Source organism: Musa acuminata, chromosome BXJ3-6 (genome assembly GCF_036884655.1).
Source record: "Musa acuminata AAA Group cultivar baxijiao chromosome BXJ3-6, Cavendish_Baxijiao_AAA, whole genome shotgun sequence".
Taxonomy (NCBI): Eukaryota; Viridiplantae; Streptophyta; class Magnoliopsida; order Zingiberales; family Musaceae; genus Musa; species Musa acuminata.
Genome location: NC_088354.1, coordinates 7,099,939 through 7,125,647, shown reverse-complemented (window position 1 = coordinate 7,125,647; position 25,709 = coordinate 7,099,939). Strand labels below are relative to the sequence as shown.

The 25,709-nt window shown below is 41.7% G+C and overlaps 3 protein-coding genes across 3 annotated transcripts; all 3 read right to left on the bottom strand.

Annotated features, from left to right (window-relative positions):
• Nucleotides 1-1,503: 1,503 nt before the first annotated feature.
• LOC135640449 (tryptophan aminotransferase-related protein 2-like) lies at nt 1,504-3,722 on the bottom strand. Its single transcript, XM_065154896.1, has 5 exons — nt 3,640-3,722; nt 2,993-3,296; nt 2,506-2,783; nt 2,110-2,417; nt 1,504-1,734 (listed from the first exon to the last, which is right to left on the bottom strand). Exons 2-5 carry the CDS (start codon nt 3,281-3,283, stop codon nt 1,550-1,552), a joined length of 1,062 nt encoding a protein of 353 aa, XP_065010968.1. The 5' UTR covers nt 3,284-3,296; nt 3,640-3,722; the 3' UTR covers nt 1,504-1,549.
• Nucleotides 3,723-9,391: 5,669 nt separating this feature from the next.
• On the bottom strand, nt 9,392-12,615 carry LOC103987336 (galactinol--sucrose galactosyltransferase). The gene is made up of 4 exons (XM_009405609.3): nt 11,245-12,615; nt 10,765-10,942; nt 10,256-10,623; nt 9,392-10,105 (listed from the first exon to the last, which is right to left on the bottom strand). Exons 1-4 carry the CDS (start codon nt 12,496-12,498, stop codon nt 9,542-9,544), a joined length of 2,364 nt encoding a protein of 787 aa, XP_009403884.2. The 5' UTR covers nt 12,499-12,615; the 3' UTR covers nt 9,392-9,541.
• Nucleotides 12,616-14,471: 1,856 nt separating this feature from the next.
• LOC135641688 (FKBP12-interacting protein of 37 kDa-like) lies at nt 14,472-23,284 on the bottom strand. The gene is made up of 14 exons (XM_065157308.1): nt 22,976-23,284; nt 22,829-22,883; nt 22,657-22,718; nt 21,475-21,542; nt 21,363-21,399; nt 20,721-20,808; nt 20,574-20,638; nt 20,427-20,504; nt 19,363-19,410; nt 17,854-17,907; nt 17,458-17,619; nt 16,628-16,697; nt 15,762-15,817; nt 14,472-14,904 (listed from the first exon to the last, which is right to left on the bottom strand). Exons 1-14 carry the CDS (start codon nt 23,000-23,002, stop codon nt 14,749-14,751), a joined length of 1,026 nt encoding a protein of 341 aa, XP_065013380.1. The 5' UTR covers nt 23,003-23,284; the 3' UTR covers nt 14,472-14,748.
• Between the last annotated feature and the right edge of the window lie 2,425 nt (nt 23,285-25,709).

The window sequence follows — 25,709 nt, the reverse complement described above, 5'->3', positions numbered from 1 at the left end:
TGATCAGTAAACTGGTCAAACTCTTCAGCTTATTTTCAAATATCATAAATTATTTATATAGCTCTTGTTTGGTTATTCTTGTTTCTAGACCCGGATGATACTTATCTCCTATTTTTATATATAAGTTGATATGCATTGAATTTTAACTTTATTTGTTTCATGCTTTTTAATAGATTTATAATATTTTATGCTGTGTTAAAAATGTCATAAATTAATTGAAAAATATTAGAACTGAAACGGGAAGTGATTAATCATGTACCATATCTATCTTCGTCACAATAAGAGGGAAACAAATAAAGAAAGTGATTTCTATTTTTGAATATAGGTACATAGCGACGAGATTTGTACACGAGAGATTTATTTTATGAGATATATTATTTTATCGATAAATAAAAATTATTATTGATTTAAAATATATTATTTAATATATATATACTATAAATATAGGCAATAATTGATTTGATAATTGGTATGCCTAAGTTACTTAATTGATAGTTGCCCTAGGAAGCTAAGTTCAAAAGGATTAACTTGATAAGGGACCATTTGATCGATCGATCATCGGTGTTAGGCTCGTGAGAAATTATCCGTTTTAGACAATGGGCATACTCGCACGATTTTATCCATTCAAAACTTACAAACTCTAAAAGAAGCATAATTGAGATGCATAGAATGTAAGCCTTAGATTCACTTTATATGGAGAATTTGATAAGGGATTGTTTGATCAAATGATCATTACGTGGTTTGTAGGTTCGTGAGGAATTAACGATTAACATACTCATACGATTTTATTCTTTTTGAGCTCGTAAACTCCAAAATATATCTTTGAGGGTAAGAAAGATCCAGTAAACTTACGAGTCATTCGTTCTCATTCTCGGTCAGAACTAAATGACCTTATTATATGAATCATTTCAAATACACTTCCAAGTAACTGGTACTCTAGATGTACAAACAGAATGCCTTCCCTAACCTCAGGGGAGTAGAATTGCGACTGATGCTCATCCAAGGAAATCATCCCTGTCTCGGATCATCGTATCTTTCTCACTAATTTCGGGTACCGAATTAAATAGCCTAACTAATTAAACCGTTGGTTAGTAGTAAGTTGTGCATCCGAAGGACAATTACACAGAGCAACAAAAGATCGACGCTTCATTGGTTGGTTGCCCAAACACTGTTCTGAAAACATTGCAGCCAAGACCAAATTACACACAACATCATTCTCACGCTGCACTTTCGTCACCCACCTCGGAACAAAAGCGCAGCAACACGGAGCAACGACGGCACAGGAGGAAGAGCCAAAGAGGGGAAGAAAAGAAAACTAGAAAAGCAGGCAATAATGTTTCAAGGATTGCCCCACAAAGTACATGAAAAAGTTGAAAATGGTCCGACGCAAACACGGAGCGACGACGGCACGATACGACCACGTAGCTCATAGCCGGAAGGAGGCAGACGAGAACACAGGGAACGACGACGAGAGAGGGACATATGGCTGCATATAAAAGTTCAACATATACTAGCTAGCTTAGGATGAACCAACGATGACGACGCCGCGTCAACGGAGAGACATGAGCCGTTCGATGAAGAGGTCGAACGTCTCATCACGATCCACCATGCTTACTCGCGCGTAATTCGACTCCACGCCGAAATGGCCGCCGCCCCGGGTGAGTATCTTGTGCTTCTTGAATAAGTCTGCGCAGTCTTCCTTTCCCTCCCTTTCGCACTTGAGCCATGCAAAAGCTACACAGCAAAAAAGAATGATGAGAAGGAAGGAAGGAACCATGCCGAGTTAAACACTACAAACAAACGAGATGAAAAAAATGAAAGAACCAAAAACGCAGTAGCAGTAGGTAGGACAGAAGCTGTGATGGATGGAGATCAGGCAAACCCAAAAGGTTCGATTGAGATTCGACGAAGACGGTAAAACGCTAATGCAGATACACCAGGAGGCGGAGTGATGCAAGATTTGACATCGGACAAAAAGGCGGCTAGACTACTTGTTCTTGAGGAAGGCCAGAAATAGGACATTTAATTTTAATTGTGAAGACGCATATATCTAATACTGGAACAGCCAAGAGGCATTAATTTAGTAGATCGAGTACGTAAGACATATACCAGGACAGGCTTCGGTCGTCTCCCCGGTGAACTTGCAGTGGACCGACTCGAAGTCGGGCAATGTAAAGATGCCCGAGGCCTTCACGGCTTCTCGCAACTTCTGCCACCTCATGGACAGAAGCCGGCGACCAAATTCGAACATCTTCAGACCGGGCTTGGTCTGCACGTCTGGGCGCTCGTAACCATCGGAGATTGCTTTGAGGATGGTTGCCGCCCGGAGCTGTGAGTCCTTGGACACCCCAATGGTGTTCAACTCTATAAACTTGACCATCTTCTTGGCCACCTCCACGTCCTTCACCAGAGCCCACCTGCCCCATTTGATTTAAGCTTCATCGATCGCCTTCTTACAATATCAACTAACAAGCCACGGCGACAAAGTTAAAGATGCCCACTTACCCCACTCGAGTTCCGGCATGACCGGAGAGCTTCGAGACGGTGAACAGCATGATGTCATGGTCCGCTGCAGCAGTGATGGGAGTGTATTGCGGCCAGTAGTAAGCTAGGTCATGGATTGTCTTCCCGTTGCTAGACTTGAGCACTGCTTCCCTGATGGAGCCATCCGGGTTATTCGGGGAACAAACCACCTCTATGTACGCATCACCTTCGAACTTGGATGCATCCCCACTCCACCGGTATAACGCTGACCGAAGGTAGTCGGTGATCCTCGGAAACGACTGCATTAATTAATCTATACTTTTAATTGCTCGTCGACAACTCAAATCGGAACAGCATAGCATAATCTAACTAAGAAAGTTTCATGACATGATATAACCGACCAATAGGTTGATAAGAGTGTGTAGAAAAGATTGGAGCCAAAGCAAGTCTCAAGAACGAGAATGGGTTGGATGCGATATATTGCATGTAGTAGTGGAACAGTACTCACCGAGTAGTACGGAACTGCGGAAACAACGCTCATCGGCTCCGGCGCGTCGGAAGGTGATAAAGCAAAGAGAGCAGCCTGAAAGAGCTGAGTCGATCCGGTCCCGATGACGAGGAAGCGGTCGTCGGCTACAGCATTGCCAACCAGGTTATGGAGGCGCCGAGCCTCGTGAGCAAACTCGGGTTGCAGGAACCAGCAGAAGTTGGAGACATCGGAGAAGTAGCTCAAGGTCCGCCACGAGGGGATGGTGATGTCCGCCGCCACGCCCACCTCCTTCCAGAAGGACTCGAACATGGTCGGATCTCCACTGGGCCAGTCATCGGTTTGTTTGCCGTCAAATAGCATGCATATTCGACAATAAGAAACAAGGACAGGACGTAGCACAGAAAACACAAGTTTCGATTTCTTGCTTCCCTTCCCATTATTTCACATCAAAGCATCTCCAGCATCTCTCGATCAGAGATCTCCTCAGGGGAAGATACATTTGAAGTAAAAAAATCCGAGAAAGAAATGCAAGTCAACAGGAATGCTATCGGATATCGTAGCAAAAGACCGGCGGTGTATTTTGATACAAACTCCGATTCATCCAATAATAATAATAAGAAAAACGGGTACGTAAGCAATGACGCCGGGCGGGTGCGATGACTCACTGGTCGAGATTGATAATGGCGTCCTTCGAGACAGGGCGCGAGCCGGATGAAGAGCTCACACTGATCTCCTGCTGCGCCGTCGACGTCATGTCCACCGCTCGCTGATGACTGCAGCTTCTTCTGTTCCGCTACAGGGACGCTACCATTGGCCTGGCAACCCGGTGCACATCGCCCACCTTATAGAGGGAGGCGACGGGATGGAAGCATCCCCTCTGGCTTATCGGGAAAGCGGCCTAATACAACAAGAGCCTCCCCCCTCCTGGATTTGCTAGTTCCAGCGAATCTTGAAGGGGAAAAGGATACGATAATGCTCTCTGTAAACATGCATCCAGACTATGTTAAGTGGAGATGCGTTCGACTTACCCTTTTCTGTTCTTGTCGAAGTGGGTATGGTTGTCGACGCGGCAAAGTTCAAAAATCCTGACTTGAAGATGTACGTTCATTCAAGGCGAAAATGCTGATCTGAAGAAGTTCCTCGGCATAGATTTTAGAGAGTTTGGTCTCCATTCTCAAACCCAAGGTAGGCGGAGACCTAATTAGCGAGGTTATAGAAAAGAGAAACTTATTTACAGTCCTTAAATGACTAGAAATCTGCCGTCGTTTGCTTACATACTCGACTCCGCTTTCGTTGAATGTCAATCAACAAGGATTATAGCATATCCTATCTTTCAATAACATTTACAAAGTCCATTATCAACCGATTGTATCAAACCAAATACTTAATTAAGATGCGACGAATGACCATACCCAGATTTTACTGCCATTTTTCAGAATGGATACATACGATCAATCTTCACTTTATCATACGATCAAAGATAATATTTTTTTATTGTAATTATTAAATGTTATCATAACTGACGATTATATATATTGAGTGAATGATTTTATATTTCATTCGTCTACTTCATCATTCCACCTTTTTTATCATTTGGAAATGTTTGTCGAGTCGCTCACACTTATGCGTGTAAAATCCATGATAAATCAGTAAATTTACGAGGAAGCAGCAAAAAGAAATCCATGAGAAATCTCCCGTGGCTTCCTTTCCGCTTCACTACGACTATGATGACAAGACAATGGATAAGATAGGAGAACAAAAATAGTCAAACAAAAAGATCTGCTACAAATCCTGCTGTTTTTCCTACCGGAGACTGCAATTTATTCATGTGAATCAAAAATATTTGAATCGATCGTCGTTGTAGTATACGATGAGACTGGCCACATACAAGACTGTGATAACAGTTAAAGATCTCCCTTGACAACAACTGAGTTGAGAAAAAATTTTCATTCTAATGTGTATAAATATGAAGTATTATATATTATTTCAACTCAATGTAATCTTTTTCTTTGTATTTTATTTTCATCATGGTATCAGAGCTATAATCCCGCAGCCATCGTTGTTGCTGCCACCCTTCCGGAAGGAGAATGACAACGAGGACCAAGTAGATCCTCTTCTGCTCCCGTGAAGGGGACGGGAGCGTGAAGCAGTTCCACGGTCGTGGGAAGTTCGCGATGAAGATCCGTGATCCTTAGCGCCACGTCCGGGTGTGCCTCGGCATGTTCAACACTGTCGAGGAGGTCGTCAAGGTGTACGACTATGCTGCCATCCAGCTCCACGGGCCCAGCGCCACCACTAACTTCTCCCGGCCCATCGTTGTCGCCGCCCAGGCACCTAAGAAGAACCGCTCCGACAACAACCTCGCCTCGATCTCGGATGCATGCGACTCCAGCGACGAGTCGCGCAACCTCTCCTCCTCGACGTCTGTCCTCTACTGCTCCTTCTCTGCTGATCTGTCGCTAGTCGGCGGACTTCAAGCCACTGTAGTCACCCATCCGAACTCGCCTTTTGACCCTTCTTTGTCACAGAACTGCAAGCTATAGTATCTCATAGAACTGCAAGCTGTAGCATCGCTGGCTTCTCCTGAGACCATGCCCACAATATCACAATTACAACACCTCTGTCTACTAGCGAGTCGCTCAAACTATATGATGGAAGCTCTGCTACAGATCCAACTCAATACTGTTAAGTCCTTGGCTCCTTACAGTACTTATCTCTCACCCGTCCATATATCTCATTTGCGGTCAATAAATTATCTCAATTCATGTATCGACCATACACTATGCATTGGTTTACAGTCAAATGAATCTTACAATATCTTCACGAGACTATCGATCATGGCCTCTTTTTCCACAAACACTCCCTCCTTCATCTTCACGCCTTTGCTGATGCTGATTGGGCAGAAAATTTTGATGACAAAACATTGACGTCGAGGTATATTCTCTTCCTTGGACCTAATCCAATCAGTTGGAGTTATAAGAAGCAAAAGACAATTGCACATTCTATAACTGAAGCTGAATACCGTGCCATATCCACCGCTGCTGCAGAACTCAATTGGGTCATTCTAGTATTCTAGTCATGCATGAAACACATAGCCATCGACTTTCACTTCGTGCGATAATAAGTTATCCTAGTAGCTTAAACAGATTTCGACCTGACTAACTCACTAAATTTGATGATAACCAAGAATTTTAATTTTGAATAATATCGTATGTACCGAATGGTACTGTCAATTGGGGTTGTTTCCATCCCATTACCATCTTAAATTAGTCAGTAATGATTAATTTAAACCATCGTTGCTTGCTACTAGGTGATATTAGCTAAGGGAGAAGAAAAGGGAGAACCTGGAGATTCGGCACCGCTCTCCCTCAATGATCCCGATCGGTCGCTGCTATCTCTCATCGGATGTCATAGATGAGATGTCGCCTCCTCCTCGTTTGAGGCGATGGGGCCTCGGTGTCGTCGATGACTTTTCATCATGGGAGAAGAAACCTCGATAACGTCGCGGGGAGAAGAAACAAAGCGTCGTTGAGGCAGCGTTTCTTCTCCCCACACGGGCAAAAGAAACGAGGCGATGTGACGACGACATTGCCTCACACCCTTTTTTATGTAGGCAGAAGGAAAAAGAGACGACGCTTATTTTTTTTAACTATATATATATATATATATATATATAAATATATATATGTATATATATATATATATATACCGAGTGGTACACCTTGGAGTACCGCTCAGTACTCTATATAGTATTGTATTGAGCTATGCTTGAAACCCCGATATAATACGAAATTACGATTCTTGATGATAACATCTATATTAAATGATGACATCTACATCAATCATTAACGTATGTATTCGTTAATGACATGGTTGTATTATGAGTCATGTTTGACATATAACATCGATAATTTAGCGAGTCTCGCCCCACTGACTTACTCAACTTGATAAATGATATTTATATCAAATGACAACTTCTACATTGATAAGTGAAATTTATATTCAGTGTAATATGATAGCATGGTAAGTCTCGACTCACTCGACTTGACGATGACATCTATATCAAATGATGACATCTACATTGATCAATGAAATATATATTCATCACTAACATGATAATATGGTAAGTCTCGACTCACTTGACTTGACGATGACATCTATATCAAATGGTGACTTTCACATTGATCAGTAAAATATATATTCATTGCCAATATTATAGCATGGCAAATCTCGATTCACTTGACTTGTCAATGACAACTATATCAAATGAAGACTTCTACATCGATCGGTGAAATATATATTCATCCCCCAATATGATAGCATGGTAAGTCTTGACTCATCGACTTGATGATAGCATCTATGTCAAATGATCACTTCTACAATGATCGGTGAAATCTATATTCATTACTAATATATCGCATGGTAAGTCTCGACTAACTCGACTTGACGATTATATCTATATCAAATAATGATTTCTACATTGATCCGTGAAATCTACATTCATCATCTATGATAGCATAGTAAGTATCGACTCACTCGATTTGACGATGGTATCTATATCAAATGATAGCTTCTACAGTGATTGACGTAATCTTTATTAATTACCAATATGTTAGCATGGTAAGTCTCATCTCACCATTGGAAAGTCAAATATCGAGTCAAAAAATAATATTTGTACCAAAAGATTATCATATCAAAAATTAAACGTTAAGCTAAAGATCTATGCATCATGTTGGATGATCGGATATCGTGACAAAATTGGTATGCTAGAAAATTAGACAATGTTCTTAAATACAAAGCCGATATACTAAAGGATACTACGAAATATAGAAAGATCGAACCACAAAAGGTTTGATGGTGTATAAGATATGCGGTTGGTATCTCTGTCCATGTTGAAGTCAACTTGGGGTACAATAGGCTTTGAAATGGGTTGAAACTTAGCCAACTTAGCAGTGATAACTTATGGTTGCAGTGGACTGATCCACGGGCTTGTATTGGTCCGCTTGAGTCTCGGTGCCACTCAGTTTTGGCGTGGCATCAGCCAACTCGGGCAATGGTACTGCTTGAGTGTGTGGACGATGCACTCGATATCGTTTTGGTAATTCGATGATGATAGTATCGTTGATATCTTTATTTTTCATTATTTTTGTCTGATTTATTTTATATTTTAGAGTGTTTACCATCTCTATAAATAAGTGTTTCCAATAGTAGCTAAGCTCAGAAGTTCTATCTTATATTCTAATTTTTTTAATATTTAGATAACTGAGAAAAAACAAGAAATGGAACTTTTATGAGGAGTTCATCGTATGAAAACAATCAAATGCCATTAGCTCCGAGGCATAAATAAATAAAGAGCCGGCAGTATCAGGTACGCCATTCATGATGTCAATGCTCTTGGGCTGACAGTCGCATGAGTTCAGCCCATAATGAATTTTAATAATTTATAGTTAATTTTCTTTTAATCTAAACCTAAATAGAGGTATGATGGTTGCAAAAAAATAAGGAGAAAACTGTAGCAAATATTTGAAAAATAAAGATACCATCAAAATATGCATCATCGTCTAAAAATAAAGATTTGATCTAATATTTTTCAATATCTTGTGTTAGATCAAATTTATAATTAAATCTATAATAGATTCTTACTATGATTACTTGGAAAGATTTTGGATATGATGAGGGTGATAATTACGATAAGACTTGCGTGACGCCCGCTGACGCCCGGCACCCATGTCGGACTGACAGCGCGTAGCTGACACGGGTCGTAACGCCAACCGAGGCCCATTAACGACTGCTCAGGCTCGATCTCGCACGTCACGCCAACAGCGATGTCAGACGTCATCAGAAGGTACGATCCTACCCCCTGCGAGCAGGCACATCAGGTAACACCGAACTCCCCTATAAAGATCCTTGCATTCTAAACGTGAAGGAGGGGACTTCCGTGATCAACGTCTAACTTAACCATCAGAGGGGTCAGGTCGAGCATCCCGACCCGACCTGCGTGCAGGGACGAAGGCGAAGCACCCTTCTCCGGACGTGTCGGCAAGGAGCCCCTTCCTGAAGGAAACGACGACCCATCATCCGGACCCAAATCGAGCCACGTCGGCCCCGAAGCCACGGCTAAGAAGTTGTTTACAACCAACAGGATACTTACGAAGATTTTAAATATTATGCACGTAATCTTTGTATCTCAGTTATTATCTAAGATACTCTAATTATTCTTATAATAAATTTTCTCTGGTTTACGTGACTTTTCGTTCCCATCGTCACTGTAGAAGAGTCCAAAGCCGGAAGGTGCGATGAGACGCATGATTTATACAGGCAGAAATAATCAGAAGAAGTTAGCAAAACAAAGGAAGAAAATGAGTTGTATCATTGGCCTTCTATAAGTTGAATCATAATCTGCACAGGAGAAGTTAGTAAAACAGAGGAAGAAAAAGAGTCATATCATTGGCCTTCTACTACTTGGAATCATGATCGATACAGGAGAAGTTAGAAGAACAGAGGGAGGAAGAAAAAGAGTTGTATCATTATTTACACAGGATCAGCGGCCTGTCACTGACCAGCAAACTAGAAGGTGTATTCGATGAGACACATCTTAGAGGACGATCCCGACCATGGAACCTGCAAGTCCACCATGTTCTCCTTGTACACAAACCCTGCTTCCTCTCCGTTTATCCGGCATTCGACGGGCCTCGCCGATGCGAAGGCCTTTATTTCACCCGCCCCCTTCACCTCCATCTTCACCTTGGAGCCCTCCACTTGGAGCGCCTGGATGGCGCCACCCGAATTCAACATGTTCACCAGCCCGATGGGAGCAAACCAGACGGCTTTCTTGGACGGTAGCGCCTTCACCGGAGACACGGTGAGCAGCTCATACCCGAATGGATCCAGGGTGACCTCCACCGTCTCTGTCGGCTTAAGCAGCATTAGCTTCCCAGCTCGCGACAGATACACCGCAAACAATTCCACCCCCTCCACCGGGAACGGCTTCTTTCCGTTCTGCCACTCGATGTCCATCGGGCTTGTCGTCACCGTTAAGGTGCGTGAAAACTCGGCTGCAGATTTGTTCCTCCGGGCTTTGCGGCACCATCCTCCGCCTTGGCAATTGAAGGCTCCAAGGACGCCGGTGAACTAAAGCCGAAAAGTGGAAAAAAGGATCAGTCCGGGAGCAAAAAGATCGTCTTTTGGTGATGAGGCGAGCGGGGACATAGAGAGAGAGAGAGAGAGAGAGAGAGAGAGAGAGAGAGAGAGAGAGAGAGAGAGAGAGAGAGAGAGAGAGACCTTGTTCAAGTTCCAGATCTTGAGCACGGTCTTGCCGTCGTGCAGCGGGTCCTCGAAGAGGCAATCCCTGGTCGGGAGAGCGTAGTGGTCGCAGCGCAGGATGGTGCCGTCGGGCAAGGCCATGCGCTTGAGGAGGTCAAAGTCGTGGTGTCCGACGGAGTCGCTGACGTAGATGGGGCCGCCGGAAATGGCGCGGGAGGCGGCATGGTAGGCGGCGCAGGGGTGGGTGGACTGGAACATGTCCCAGTCGGGGTGGATGAAGTTGCCCATCCACAGGCTGTTGTAGGCGCAGTGCACCATGTGGCACCCCTGCAGCCAGAAGGTGCCGTTGGGGTCGCCCGACGGGTCGGTGCACCAGAAGTCATCCCCTGCACGCACGCACGCATTCAGTCAAGCGTAAGATTAGACTTGCAGAGGGAGAAGACAGACGGATATCATCATCTTCAGCAGCCGCAGCATATGAGAAAGCAAGGCCCATAGAACTTGATCTAACGCGCGCGCGCACGTACCGACTCGGCCGAGGCAGACGGAGTGGGTGCCGAGGAACATGAAATCGTTGCAGTGCTCCATGCTGGCGATGACGCCGTTGCCTCCCAAGTGCTTCTTCACCGAGTCGGTGAGCCCTTGGTAGTAGGCCTTGGCCAGCTCCACTCGCCCGCCGTAATCCTCGCAGAGCATCTCCAGTAACTGCACGATATATGTCACATCATCGTCCTCATCGTCATCGTCATCCAGGTTTTAAGATGCTACAGAGCTTTATATGTCCGAAAGAAAAAGGACGGTGCCGTGGAGTTGATGAAATCACATCACCCACCCCACTTACTCTTGAGGCGGTCATATCTCTTCGCACAAGTGATTTGTTAATTTTCTTATGCTGATGGAACCAAAAATCCAAGGAATTGATGAAACCTCTGTGCAGGTCGGATTGTTTATCTGGGAATTTAAGTGTTAGGGAAACGACGACGACGACTACTACTACTACTACTCACATGAATGACGTCCACCTTCACGCCGTCGATGCCCACCGACTCCAGGTGGGAGTGCAACCCCTCGAAGAGCTCTGCGGCGCTCTCTGGCCGCACCAGCCCCACACCGTTGTTCACGATTTTGTCCACCGCCAGGTCCTCCATCGTCATCTGCAGACCCGGGGACAGCCTCGGCTTCACCACCTCGGCCGGTGGTAGCCCCGGCGTCCGCGGCCTCAGCCCTCCCCAGTAGCCGCACAGCGCGTGCCACACGTACACGTGCTCCACGCTCCCGAAGGCGGCCTTCAGGTCCCTCACGAACGCCCCCATGCCGGTGTCGGAGGCGGAGTCGGTCCTCTTGCTCTTGTAGTTTCGGAACTTGTAGTTCTCCTGGAACCTGATCAGCCTGCAGGGCATTTGTTCCCCCGCGGACGTCCGATTCATGCCTTCCTCATCCGTGGGGTCGTCGTCGTGGGAGATGGACTGCCAGCCGTCGTCGATGAGGACGAGCCCCGGGGGGCAACCGCCCTCCGCCAGGCCCTTCACCCCCTCCCACACGCCCTCCGGGTGCACCTTCAGGTAGAAGGCGTCCCAGGTACACCACCCGAACTTGTCGACGATGCCCGGTGGCGTCTTCTCCTCCAGGAGCTTGAAAGTGCCCGAGTGGGACCTCACCACCCTCACGGCGTCCTTGACGAGCGCGAAGGGGTCGTCTCCAGCGTGCATGTAGAGGGAGCTCCGGAACTCGGAACTCCTCACCCGCGTGGACCCGCTCTCCACGCACAAGTCTACGTACTCCTCCTCCCCCGGCTGGAGGGATGCCCGGAAGGCCCCCTCGATGAGGGGGAGGAGGAGCACATAGGGACGACCGGACTGTCGGGAGTGGTCGAGCATCAGGATCTGGGTCTCGTGCTCCACGTCGCTGCCCCTGTTGCCCACCCAATGGGTTGTCCACCACACCTTGAACCGGAAGATGCTCATGAACCGAATGCCTAGCAGCCGGCCCAGCGGCACGACATGCCTGCTCTCGGGGGTGTCGCTCGCGAACCCCACGAAGCATCCGCTTTCGTCGCCCGCTCCCTGGCTCTGGCCCTGGTCCTTGCCCTCGCAAGTGGTGGAGGACGGGCTGAGGACGATGTTGGGAGGGACATCCAGAAGGAATGGGCGGCCGCATACGGTGAGGTTGCGGCCTTTGAGTGCGAAAGCAGATGACCGGGAGTCGCCTTGGAGCCCGGTGAGAATGTCGGTGGAGCCGGCTTTACCCAGGTCTGGGGCCATAGCGAATGTGTGTTCGGTTGACGCAGGAGAGAGGTGTGCTAGGTTTCTAGCTGCCGCTTGATGCAAAGTCTGGGAGCTGCAATGGCCAATTTATAAAGGGAGACGAGGCCCGACCTCCTCCTTCATGGAGGATCGGATAAATATAGAAGAATAACTTTATATTCCTTAATTATCAGTTAATTTATGATTTGAGATCAATTATCATGATCGATTTCAATATATCTCTCGCTCAAATATATATATATAAATATATATTACCTTAATATATCTCTCGACTCCTCATCCGCATCTGCTCCCTGGAGGCGGGCGGACGGTAGACCAGCGGTTTGCGTGTTGGTTGCAGCAGACTTTTCCATGTGTTGGATATGCTTCATCTCTTCACCACTCACATCACATTATATTGACGTGGCTGTCTCATCCTGGGCCACCGTTGGCCATCCTGGCACAAACAGTAACATGCGCAGATCGACGGTCGTGTGTATATTTTTATACACATGTTCTAGGCCACGTAGGCCGTCGTTAGATAGTCATACGAATGAATAATATATTTTGTCTTTTTTTTCCCCGAATGTTTTATATTTTCTCGGATAATAGTCATACGATGGAACCTAAACTGAGGGAGACAGTCCCATTCCCTTTCAGCTAGATGGAACTAAACCAGACCGAGGAAGCAGGGGAGACGACGTCCCATTCCCTTAAATTGAGCATTGAAGGAAAACACACCCTTTTCGTCTGGGAGCTTCCCTTCTCGATGGGGGACTCGCGCCATAGGCGGATGCTATTCTACGCCGTTGCTTCTGCTTACCGAGTCAATTCACCTCCTCGAGAGCCCCATCCATGTCCAGCTTTGGACGGTACCGACGGAACGGAAATGTTGACGACTGCAGCATTTCCCAAATAGAACGGATAGCGAGCCAAATCGGAAAAGTCAAAAGTAAGTTGTTATCTAACGTGTCGAGCTCCTCCGAATGTTCAGTCCTCGAGCGATCTCATGACACCATTCGGCCAAGCTTTGGACGACCCATTTTAATTAACCGTTTGTTGGGACAGGTGGTTGATTGATGAGTTCATTAACGCTTGGCTCCTTGCTTCTTCCCTCCCTCCCCTTGTTTGCTGGCCTCTACGCCCTTCTACACCCGTCCCGCTCTCGCTGGACCCCTTTGTCCTTGCGCCACGAACGAGGAAGCTGCTAGAAGACCCTCGGGCGAAGGAATCAACAGACGACGTTTGGTCAAAAAGGGCAAACAGAGGAGCGCGTGATAACTTCCACTTTGCAATCCACCGCCACACGACGTGGTCGTCCTCATGCGGGATGAGGGAGGTGGTTCCCACGCAGCGACCTTTTTCTCTGCGCTCAGAATCATCTGGGAGCGCGGCGAAGAAAGCGTATCGGATTGGACCGACGCCAGAGTCTGGTCTGTGGACGCCAACGGCATATCACGGGTGTTGCTTATCGCCTTGGTCCTGCTCTCACTCCCTCTCTCTCGGCCGACATCCTGATCCCCGGTGCACCGGACCTGTCATCCAAATGACTTGTTTATAGTCCATTGGGCTGATCTCTCTCTCTCTCTCTCGGCCGACATCCTGATCCCCGGAGCACCGGACCCGTCATCCAAATGGACTAGTTTATAGTCCGTTGTGCTGATCTCTCTCTCTCTCTCTCGGCCGACATCCTGATTCCCGGATCAGCGGACCCGTCATCCTGATGGACTTGTTTATAGCCAGTCCACTGCGCTGACTTATGTGCAACTTCGTCCCAGGGCCATGCAAGTTCGAGCAAGAGACAGCAGAAACAACTTTGGGCTTATTCTGGCATCTTTTGCTGCTTGCAGACCACCCCCTTAACTGACATCATCAGAGTTCCACAACGACACCAACCAGCAATACAAACCGCTGTTGGATTTCCCATAAATCCGTTAGACACCAGGGTTCTATCTACACATAATAACACTACCATATCAGAGAAATCCAACTTGAGAGAAGAAGCCACCACTCCTGGATTTCAAGAAATCCTTTCAAAGGGTCCACATCGCATCCTTAGAAGGACCGTAATCGATAAACAATACACTCAGAACCAGGATGATCATTTTAGCAACAGAGCCAGAAATATCATGGTTTACCAGCTTCGGAGTCTAACATGGTTACAACTACAGCTGACTGCTCCCAACCTTTCATATGGAAAAATAAAAAGTTCAAAATCTGAAGCATCAACATCCGCAGAAATTCTTGAAAATTTTCCCCTCCAAAATCTCATGCCTCAACATCAGCAGAATTTCCTTCGTTGGCTTCTTCCTTGTCACCATCATCGTCATCTCTTTCCTCAGCTGCTTCTTTCTGGGTTAATAACTCCTTCAAGTTTCTTAGCTCACAGTCCTTTGCTTCTAGCCTCTCTTGTAATATATAGACCTGAAATGCACGCAAACCATGGTAGGCAGATTAATAAGTATCTTAAGATCAAGTGACCAGAGATATTAGTCAATTTGACTGAAGATCAAATGTGGAACGGTCCACAAAGTAGTACGAGCAAAAGTACACAATATCTTTCTTATATGATGGTTAATCAATCCAACTTGGGCCCAGATAAACAGACATTAACATGTTTGAAGCCAGAAATATATAATGATATGGTACATTAATTGATTTGTATAAGTAATTTCTCTGTTCAACAACACCAAGGATATACCAAGTGCAACTGCCCAAAAGGCCAACTCAAGATGTAAATATTTTCTCACCCTTGTGTAAGGGCGAAACTTTTTTACTCTTAAATTAGCAATAGAAAACAGCTAATCTCATTTACAACAGAATATTGTTAAGCTTGTGGTGCTGAACGAGCTTCCTCAAGAAAATAAATTAGCAATATACCATTGGAAGAAATTGATTAAGAATCTGAAACCCTTTTAAGACAAGTTTTTCTTGCAATATGGCATCCAATCAGGCAAACCTTGTAGTGAGACAAGGCAATCTAACAAAATTTATATCTTCTAAAGCAAAATGCTTATCTGGAAATAATTATTCCATGTATATTTGTCAGAGATCCCCAAGTTGACACAACTTGTTTTTGAAAATCTCAGAAACGAAAGAGATTTTGTCATATAGTGAAAACATTATAGAAACAAAGCACAGCATCTCATGTTTATGGTTGAATATGCATAGTATACAAGTAAAACCAAAGTGTTACAAGTTGAACACATCTGTCACAGTTCTCAGATGTTTCAACTACCATTTTGAAAAGCAATTTTTCAGAATACTAGAAAACACATTACCATTTCATTTGATCTCTCCATTTCATTTGTTAGTCCTTCCATGTGCTTGTACAATGCTGCATGAGACAAGATATAAAATATCAAGAATACCTGAACAAAATTAAGGAAACAGAGCAGAGAAAATAACTTTGATAGTCATGAGTGAACAGTAGTCAATAACAATTTCTTAAGCAAAAAAAAAATCCAGTCATGATAATTATAAACTCACAGTGAAAGGGCATTATCTACAGAAATTAGTGGCGAAGAATGATGCATAATGCTTGTTAAATGGTTTTGAGAACATGGGATAATAAAGACAGCTTACAACAGAATCACCAGCAAGAAAATGGTTTATCGCTGACATATAATACTTGGCCAATATATCAGGATCTGTAGAGCCTTCTAAAATTGAACATACCCTCTGAAAGCAAATGTTATGACAATAGTACAGAGAGTAAGAGGGATCATTGGAACGTGCCACATCAATACTTGTGGCAGTCAAAGTTATGTTATGCAACTTGCTGGAATGTGCCTAGTCATGTTCCAGGGCACATTACTGATATCAATTGGCTCTAAAGTGGCACGTCATTTGGTATAGAACCTGCATTATGTGATTTGCACCAGCGCCAACTGGAAAACACATTAGAGAAGAATAGCAAGGGCAGTACAGGGGAAAAAAGCAGCAGACTCAGTTGACTGATGAGATGAAAAATGACAAAACAAACATACCCCATGCTAATGCAAAAATGAAAAGCAAAAAAAAAAGAAGAAGCATCTTAAAGACAGATAAAAGAGGAAACTGAGTATTGATAATCTTTAAAGAATATATATTAAAAAATATGCACAATTAGAAGGCATCACGAATTGGAGCGGATTCAGATACTCACCATCAAATTGGTTCCTGAGTTCTGCATTTTGAGATTTTAGCACCACGATCTTCATTCCCAATTCATGGATCTATAAATTAAGAATCAGCAATTAGTATCAGGTCAGAAACATCACTAACACACACTCACTGCATAAATATTGATTTGTGTGAATTGATTCTAGAAAATACAAGAATGGCATCGTTCTTCAGTAAGAGATATAACAAATACAACTAGAAGTTTCATTAAAGACCAGTCAGAAAAATAATGAAGCCCTTAGTACCTAAAATATCTTTATCATGGCTCGCATCTAACTTGCAAAGCTAAACAATGGTAGTTGGAAAGGCAAGTAACATGAGATTTCTCACTCTATCCCTTTCGCTATTTGATAATACGGTCCACACTAGACTTCAGCTGTAAGCTCTCTAAGCAGCAAGCAATTGTCCGCTCTAGGTGGGCCCCTGTAGCTCTTTGTTAAGACTTGGCTCTCCAATCAATATGGAAATAAATGAGACCTCTAGTTTAGCTAAGACCTCTTAGGACCACACAATGAGCACCATCTGAGAAGATTTACAATAGTCTTCACTAGTGCAATCTCTTTGAGCCATAAGAAAATTGTCCACTTTAGTGTGGACCTTGCACAGTTTTGGCCTTTTAGGTGGATCGCAAAACGCACCTATAGGAGATGAGTCACCCTTGGCCTTTTTTTAGACATTGCCTCTCCAAATCTCCAAACTATGTAGGACTAAATATGGACATATCAATATTGTGAAGGTTGATGCAGTTGCACAACAATTTGTATCAAACGTCATGTATAACATGTTAGGTAGCATAAAGCAAGATTGCATTACTTTTCCCTCTGATGCCATCGCTCCAATCTCCTCATTCTCCTCTTGCAATGTTCTACACTTTGCCATTAGCATTTTTCCAAGCTTGCTGGATGCAGTAAAATTGACCGCAGCAAGATTGTCTTGCAATTCTTTAATTTTCTTCTCCTTCTCTTCAACCAAATTCTGATACATAAAGCAACATAAGTATGATAGACCAATAAAAGATATTAAGCTTATAAGATAAATTGGGTATTTTCAAAACCATTGATCCAACAGAAAAAAGATCAATATTGATAAGAAAAATTAAAAGCAAGAAAACAAACAACATGGTGGTGGGAATATATCAAGAAGAAAACGATCTAACATCTAGTATCATAAAACAGAAAAAAGCAGCTGAAAAAAATAATTGTTACACACCTTCAACCGTGTGAACTCTTCATGAATGGCTGGATCAAGTAGCAACTTCCTTGTCTGTTAAAGAACATAACACAAAATACCACAGTAATAAACATTTCCAAAGTGAACCAACTTCTAAGCTGATGACACATAAAATGAAGAGCCCATGACTGCTTTAACAACTAGCCCAACAGGGAACATCAACGTGTACTGGAAACAAGAGATTTTCCCAAGCCCAGCAAAAAAATATTTAGATGCAAGAAATAATATTTTCATAACCAAATAAAACAAGAATTAAGTCACATAAGTACAATGAACAAAGGTCACAAAAAGAAAGAGGATGAAATCGGCAAAGCATACGTGTCCAAAGTACTTAAAGGAGTTACATTTTTTGTCGTTAACTGATCTAAAAATATACCTTGTGAAGATGAGTCTCTTTTAAGAACATAGGATGCACTACATTCTTAAATGTCTACTATTATTGTTCATTGTTGGAGGACAAGAATGATCAGAGCTATAGTCTCATTCTTGCAAATTACTCAAAATCTCTCCTTGTTAAAATTGTTTTACCTTACTGAAAATCCATCCTCATTTCTCACTCTTTCCCACAATCTGGCAAAGGGACGATATTATTTTTTGACATTGATTTCAGCCAAATTGCTTGATCTTCATGTACCAGCTAAATCTACTTGGTCTTCCCATTTATAGAAACAGACAAAGTCAAGTTCGAGAACTAAGGTTCCTGATATTGGCCATACTTCCAGTAGCCAAACAGCTGAAATTGCTCGCTTCCATATAAACTCCAGTCATGAGTACATTCTCCAAAGTCCAAACAAACATGGATCACTGTTTACACACTTCAGTTTTCATAAGATGCTAAAAAAATGTATAGAACTCGATCTGTCAGTAAGGTGACTCTGGACAATGCTACTAAATGTAGTTGCTAGAATCTTGTGTTTCTTGAAATGAGTACATCCTAGATGTTTTCTTAATCCATCTTCAACTGTGCAGTAATATATAACCAGTTGTGAAGTAAGGTTTTTAAGGTCACCAAATGACTAAAAACTGGAATGTAGTTCTCATCATAGAAGTCGAAAAGAATATTCTGTGATAGTTAGACATCACAAGCCCATCACTGCACAAACCTGTTAGTTTGACAAACTTTGGAATGCATTACAGGTCCTTATCCACATCTCTAACCACCTACAAACTAAACCAACCTAAAGTTATACTTGATTCAAACTTATATTATAGTGGACTTCAATATTAAATGTTATTGAATATCCCAAGGTTCAGTTATGTAACAGCATTTAATGGAATTACATTCTCTTACTAAAGCATCCAATCTTAGTGATTCTATATCGATGAGTTGACGTCAGTGACAGGTTGCTCTTTCATTCAGATTACAATCTGAGAACAGTGCATTCAGACATCTTCAGTGTCTTTCAATCCAAGACCAATAGGTATTTCAATTTATAGGTGAACCATTCAGGTATACATTAGTAAAAAGGAAAAACTTGGCACTCATACCTGCATCGATGGTGGCCTTAACTGTGTCTTCAAGTCTCGAACTGCAGACTAGATATTTAGAATTAAAAAAATGATTCAGAAGATCAGGTTGAGTGCAAAAAACTTCACCCCAAGACAATAAACTAGACAGTTCAAGACTACCACAAAGGAGGTGCCATTAATAGTTTTTACAACTACACAAGTTAACAGATATTATGTGGAATAACCAAGTAACACCTATTTTTCTTCTTTTTTATGCAATAATTTCATATAGCATTGAAAGACAGTCTTGGAGGATGATACTAAAAGATAAACAAAAATATGTCGAGTTATTTCTGAAAATAAGAATGTAAAGAAACATAATATGAACAAAGTGAACAACTAGCTAAAGAGTCCCACATGAGACATGCAAAAGCTGATCCAGAAATTTCCAGTTAAAATTGTCTTGTAAGCGGAAAGAGATAATAATAAACACAATGAGACAGGAACAAACAATAAGAAGCCATAATTGTCCCCATATTTGGGGTCGGTTATAAAGATTATTTTCCGCCATATAGCAAGCCGAGATTCAAACATAGAAAAAATTTACAAAGATCAAAGTTTTCTTCCAATTGAAGTAGCAAACAAAAGTTATGTAGTTCCCTGCAGACGCTTATAACCATAAAATTTACTCTCTTCCTCGAACAAGAGGAATGATTTTGTGCATGAAGCACTTGATTGATCTTTGATCTCTAGCGACAGATAAAGAGGAATTGATGAGATATTACCCGATCCTTACGTGGTCTTCCATGTCATAAAGGAATGTGTTCCAAAATATCATACATGCATTATTGTTATTTTTCCAACGAGTAGTAACAGGTTAAAGCTAATAAACGTTACACTATGGGGGAAGTAGAGGTAAAGAAGATCTAGCGTAACAATAAAGCTTACTGCAGCAGCTAAGAAAATCTGCTGATGGGTTCACCAAATAATCACTTGATTGGTTTTATGTATTATGAGTAGCATATAACAGCGTAAAAATGAAACTACATTAATATAATTGAAGCTCATTATTACAACATAGAATATAGAAGAAACAGAGTTACCTTGAGATCAGCAATTTCCTGCTCTTTTTTTGCAAAAGTAACTATGAATGCAGCCTCTTTTTTCTTGGCTTTCTCTAGCTGGAAGCAATAGATGGCATCAGTAGTGGTAGTGCAAGAAGATTATGTAAAAGGAAACATTCAACCAACCTGCTCTTTTAAAGACTCCTCAGAGGACTTCAAATTCTGGAGATAAGTTAGCACCAACCCAGGCTCTACATTTACAAAACCAAGATGGGGTCTCAATATCTTAATTCTTAACCCAAGGAACAAACTTATTATGAAGAAGATACAAACCTGGAGATGTGCCAGCAGGTGTAGCTGGTCCATTCTGAAATGCAGAATGCCACTTTTGAATCTCTGATTTAGCAGCTTCTAGCTCTTCCTGATAATGCAAAATAATTTCCAAGAATGCTCACTGAGACAAATATCTAGTGTTGGCCAAATGTTTACCATTTTATTAAATATTATCTTCTGAACACAAAATAAACTGTGTAGTTAGCATATCACCTAATTTTAGTAAACCATGTGGTTAGATAAAACAAACCATATAATATTTACTCTGTTCAGAACCAAATTAGGCCAACCATAAATCCTAGTACACGTTATGGACTATAGCATAAGATTCAGTTTTAAATTCACTTATTAGTAGAATTCAGATTGGAAGTTAAAACTGAACTCATGGAGAAATCTAGCATATAGCTGAATAAAAAATTTATGCCCTAAACATACACAACCAAGAAAATTCTTGGAATCTAGTTAGTTGAAATTTCTTATACGATGTTCAACAAGATAAACCAATAGAAGATACCTTATGCATGGTTTAAATGAGACAAATGACAACAAAATGAAGCATAGAAATTTATTTCCACTACAGGAAAGTTATGTAAGAAACTATAAGACCAAAGCGTATCTTCTTGTCTGCATACAATAACGTACCTGGCATGTTGCAAGATTATCTTTACAGTTCTGCAAGCTAATAAAGTATCAAATTAAAAGAGTGATGGAACTATCATGAGAAAAAAACAGCATGTATTGTTTTTAATTGTACCTTTCACGCAAAGACAAAATCATTCCAGTGGTCATACCAGGTCCACTTTCTTCAACTTTTGGCTTTCCCTGCATTGTGAAGAAAGAAATTCAGTGCTACCGGTCTGTCTTTACACTTTTTTTTCCTTATTTTCAGCATAACAGTGTGGGCTGAAGTGTTGTATTCTTCTAAGGTATTTATGATAATCACAGACGAGCATATAATAAGTACAGAAAGAGAAAATAAAAGACAAGTAACACAATCTTCATTGATCAATGACACAAAGACCTGTCACATCAAGTTTGAAAGAAACATTGTGGGTGTGTCTGCAACACGTAAGAGAAAATGCTTCAGCCAATAGTGCACTAAGTAGTTTGCAAATACATTAAGAATAGAATAATATTGATGAGGCATATTACAGTATAATATTTACCAAACAAGTAATGATAACAACCAATTTGGTGTCCACGTGTTACAATATGTGAATTTGCAGAGCATTCAAACGAATTATTCTTAGACTAGACACCATCCACAACTTGAACACACAGATGTATCACGTTAGTTTTTTAAGTGCTAACTTGTTGATATCCTATAGCCTCTATTATGTTGTTTGAAATCCTTTCAGCTGGTTCAACAACAACAACAAAGCCGAAAGCCCTAACAACAACCTTAACCCTTCAGCCGATTCTCCAAATAACAAATTTCACAGAAATCTCGAGAACTGATCCACATGGTGCATCAAAAAAAAATTCTTTCATACACAAATTGCTTCCAATATTTCAAACGTCTCTTCTAAGCTGGTTTTTAAATCGCTGGTCAAGGGGAAAATTCAACCAAAATAGCTTGCTGGACAAAATGCTGGAGGATGACAAAGACAATTATGGGATTCTTGTAAGATCATCCTAGTTAGAAAAGACCAGTGCGGTACGTAGAACCAAGTCAGAATTGAATCAAGAAGGTTATTTCAACCCTTTCTTGGCATGGAATGTACCAATAAGTCAGTGAAAAAAAGGTCAGTTTCATTGTTTACGATGCTATTGATTATAAGCTAAAGCACTTATCCTTGACATATCAAATTCTTAAAGCCATAAAATCCAAATAGCTTTTCATTTGTGACGGGAATACAATTAGGGTTAAGTCAAATTTGAAAAAGAAAGGATAGGAGCATTCGGATTGGCCAAAAGGGGATGCCATTACAGTTACCTTCTTGGGGCCGAAGACATCATCCTCTTCTTCGTCGAGATCTCCAAAAGTCCTCTTACCACCTGCGATCATACCATGTAACGGGGCATATAAGTCATCAATAAAACCAGACAAATCAGTTGATCACGTAAAAGGATGACTCAAAACCGAAAGAGAAAAAAAAAATTGAAACCTGAACGTTTAGCACTACTTTGGCTTCCAGGAACATCTCCTCCAAAGTCATCCTCCTGAATGCCGAAAACGAAAGGGAATAACAGAAACTTAATTAGCTCCAATAAGCCAACAAGGACAACGAGAAGGAAAGGAAGAGAGCGGTCACATCGTCGAGATGGAGATCGGATGCCATCAGCAATCGAGAAGAAACCCTAAAACCCACTTCCCACTTTCGCCTTTGAATCCCACGAGAAACGGAAGAGGAAAAGGAAAAGAGACGGCCTCGTCGCGAAGGCAAAAGCTAACACCAACTATCTCCTCCGCCGATGCCGATGACCGGGTAGGTACTAGCCCTTTCAACCACCCACTAAATGCCCATGCGGAAGACCGCGTTAGGGCTTATCTCACCCGGTTCGATTGCGGTTGCCGCAGAAGACTGGTAAAGAGGGGAAAAGGAAAACAAAACGAGCCGAGCCGAGCCGAATGGGGCTGAACTGACTGCAACTCGACCGATGCTTCCCCAGTGGTAGACATCTAAAGCTCGTGCTTCGTCCATGGATCCGGCCACCTTTTTTTTTTTGAAAAAATAATATATTGATTTATTTCATCAGGAAACAAAACAATCCGTAAGAAATAATTAAATTATTCCATATACAAGAAACCCGTCGCTGCTTAACAACTCGAGGAGATTGAATTTGGATATTAAATTTTTTACTATAAAAATTTTATTGTAAGACAATCACATGATTGATAAAAATTCAATAACAATCACAGTGACAATAATAAAATCATAAATCTCAACTATTTAAAATTGATTATATGAATCTTTTTGTTGCTATTAAAATTTATTTAAAATAATTATATGTTTAGTTAAGTTTGATTATTTAAGTCTTTATATATAATATCTATATAGTATTAGGAAAAGAGTCGGCATTAAGAGGGGGGGGGGTGAATTAGTGCACCAACAAAAATTACGTCGGTTCAAAACTTCGTTGCGATTAAATTCGTTTCCGATAAAAAATCGTTTCGTAAAGGTATTAACTTTGAAAGCGTACGGAAGAGCATAGTGAATGTAAAGCAAGTAAAGTGGTTTGTAGGAAAATAAATTGCACAAGAGAAAAACAAACTATATTTTTTATAATGGCTTAATCGTCGTGACCTACATCCACTTCACCGATCCCTCTTCCGTCGAGGCCACCAGCATCCACTATCGGTCTTCTTTCGATGGGCGAAGATCAACTACCCTTTTACACCCCTCTTCTTCTTTTCACAGGTTTAAGAGATAACCTTTTACAATCCTGTTTTACAAGGTATCCCTCTCATACCTCCCTTATAACTATCTCTAAGCTTTGGGAGGAGCGAACTCAACTTTCTAAGGTTTACAACTTTAGAATCACAGGGTTTTACTTAATATTTCTTGCTTATCCATCTAGGAATAGTTGGGGTATTTATAGGCTCCAAATGAATTCAAATTTGGAGCCCAAAATTCAAACCCCTAAAATTTCAAGGTACGGGCGGTACTACTGCCTGCACTAGGCGGTACCACCGCCCAAACAATCTTGGAGACTGAGTCTAGGCGGTACAACCGCCTGATACAATCTCGGAGACTGTGCCATGATGGTTTCACCTGTTTGGGCATTTTCATTGGGCCCAACACAATTCTTACATGGGCCCAACTAGCCCCTGATTGGGTTGGCCCAATTCCAATCCCAATTATGTGCTAACTATGAATTCTAAGACATTTCCTAAGCTAAACAAAGTTCGTAAGTCTAGTTTCTTCCAGTGAGCTTTCGGCGAACTTCCGACGATTTTTCGACAATGTTCCGGCGGACCCCTTGGCAAGCTCTTGAACTTCACGACGATCTTCCTGGCGAGTTCTGACAAGCTTCTTTGGCAAGCTCTTAGACTTCTCGGTTGGTTTCGACAAAACTTCCGACGAACTCTCGAACTCCCAATGAAATCACGTTCACGACTCCGGGACTTCATTTTGCTTTATGCATTGCTATCGTAGTTAATCCTGCATATGTAAAAATACACTTCGATCTAGAAAATTATTACTAAGCTTGAATCATATTGTCCGGCATGTCATTGGTCTATCAACGCTTCGTTCGATTCTTCGACGTATCGTCCTCTCTTGTGGCCTATTGCCCAATCGGCCGGTTGACTCCGCAACTCTGATACCCTTGCCGTAATATTCGCTCTTTTTAGCCCGATGCCCGAAACCATCTCTCGATACGTCAACCAATCATCCGGCCCGACATCCAATATTCTGACATGTTTTCCTCCGGCCTAACATGATTATTCCTACTTTAATTGTCTCGTCACTCAAAACGCAGTTCAAATCATAAACACTTATCAATTGGTTTCATCGTCAAAATCCGATATTCAACATATAGATTTTTTTAGATATTTTTTTTATTTCTTCTCTTATCACTAGTATTAAATTATTTTAAAATTTAAATGACCCTCTCTTATCTTATTCTTTAGTAATATATAGTTGTTTATGAAAATATATATTTATTTTCATATATTTTCTAGTAACTTCATGTATATATTTATGAATATATATATATATATATATATATATATATATATATCTTTTTCATCTCGATATTCTTCCATCCTAACAACATAAAATTATATATATATGTTATTTTTTAATTGTTCAATACTCAAAATTATAAAACAACAGTTATACAATTATTTTATAAAATTTATATTCTAATCTTATAAGTATCTGATTATTATATAAGACTTGTAACATTTCATCATTTTAATCATAATGTTTTTACTCCATGAATAATATATTCATTAATCTTTCTATCATATCAAATAATTGATATAGGATATCTAAAATCTTTACTTAAATAAAGTTTTTATTAATCCAACTCAACTATATA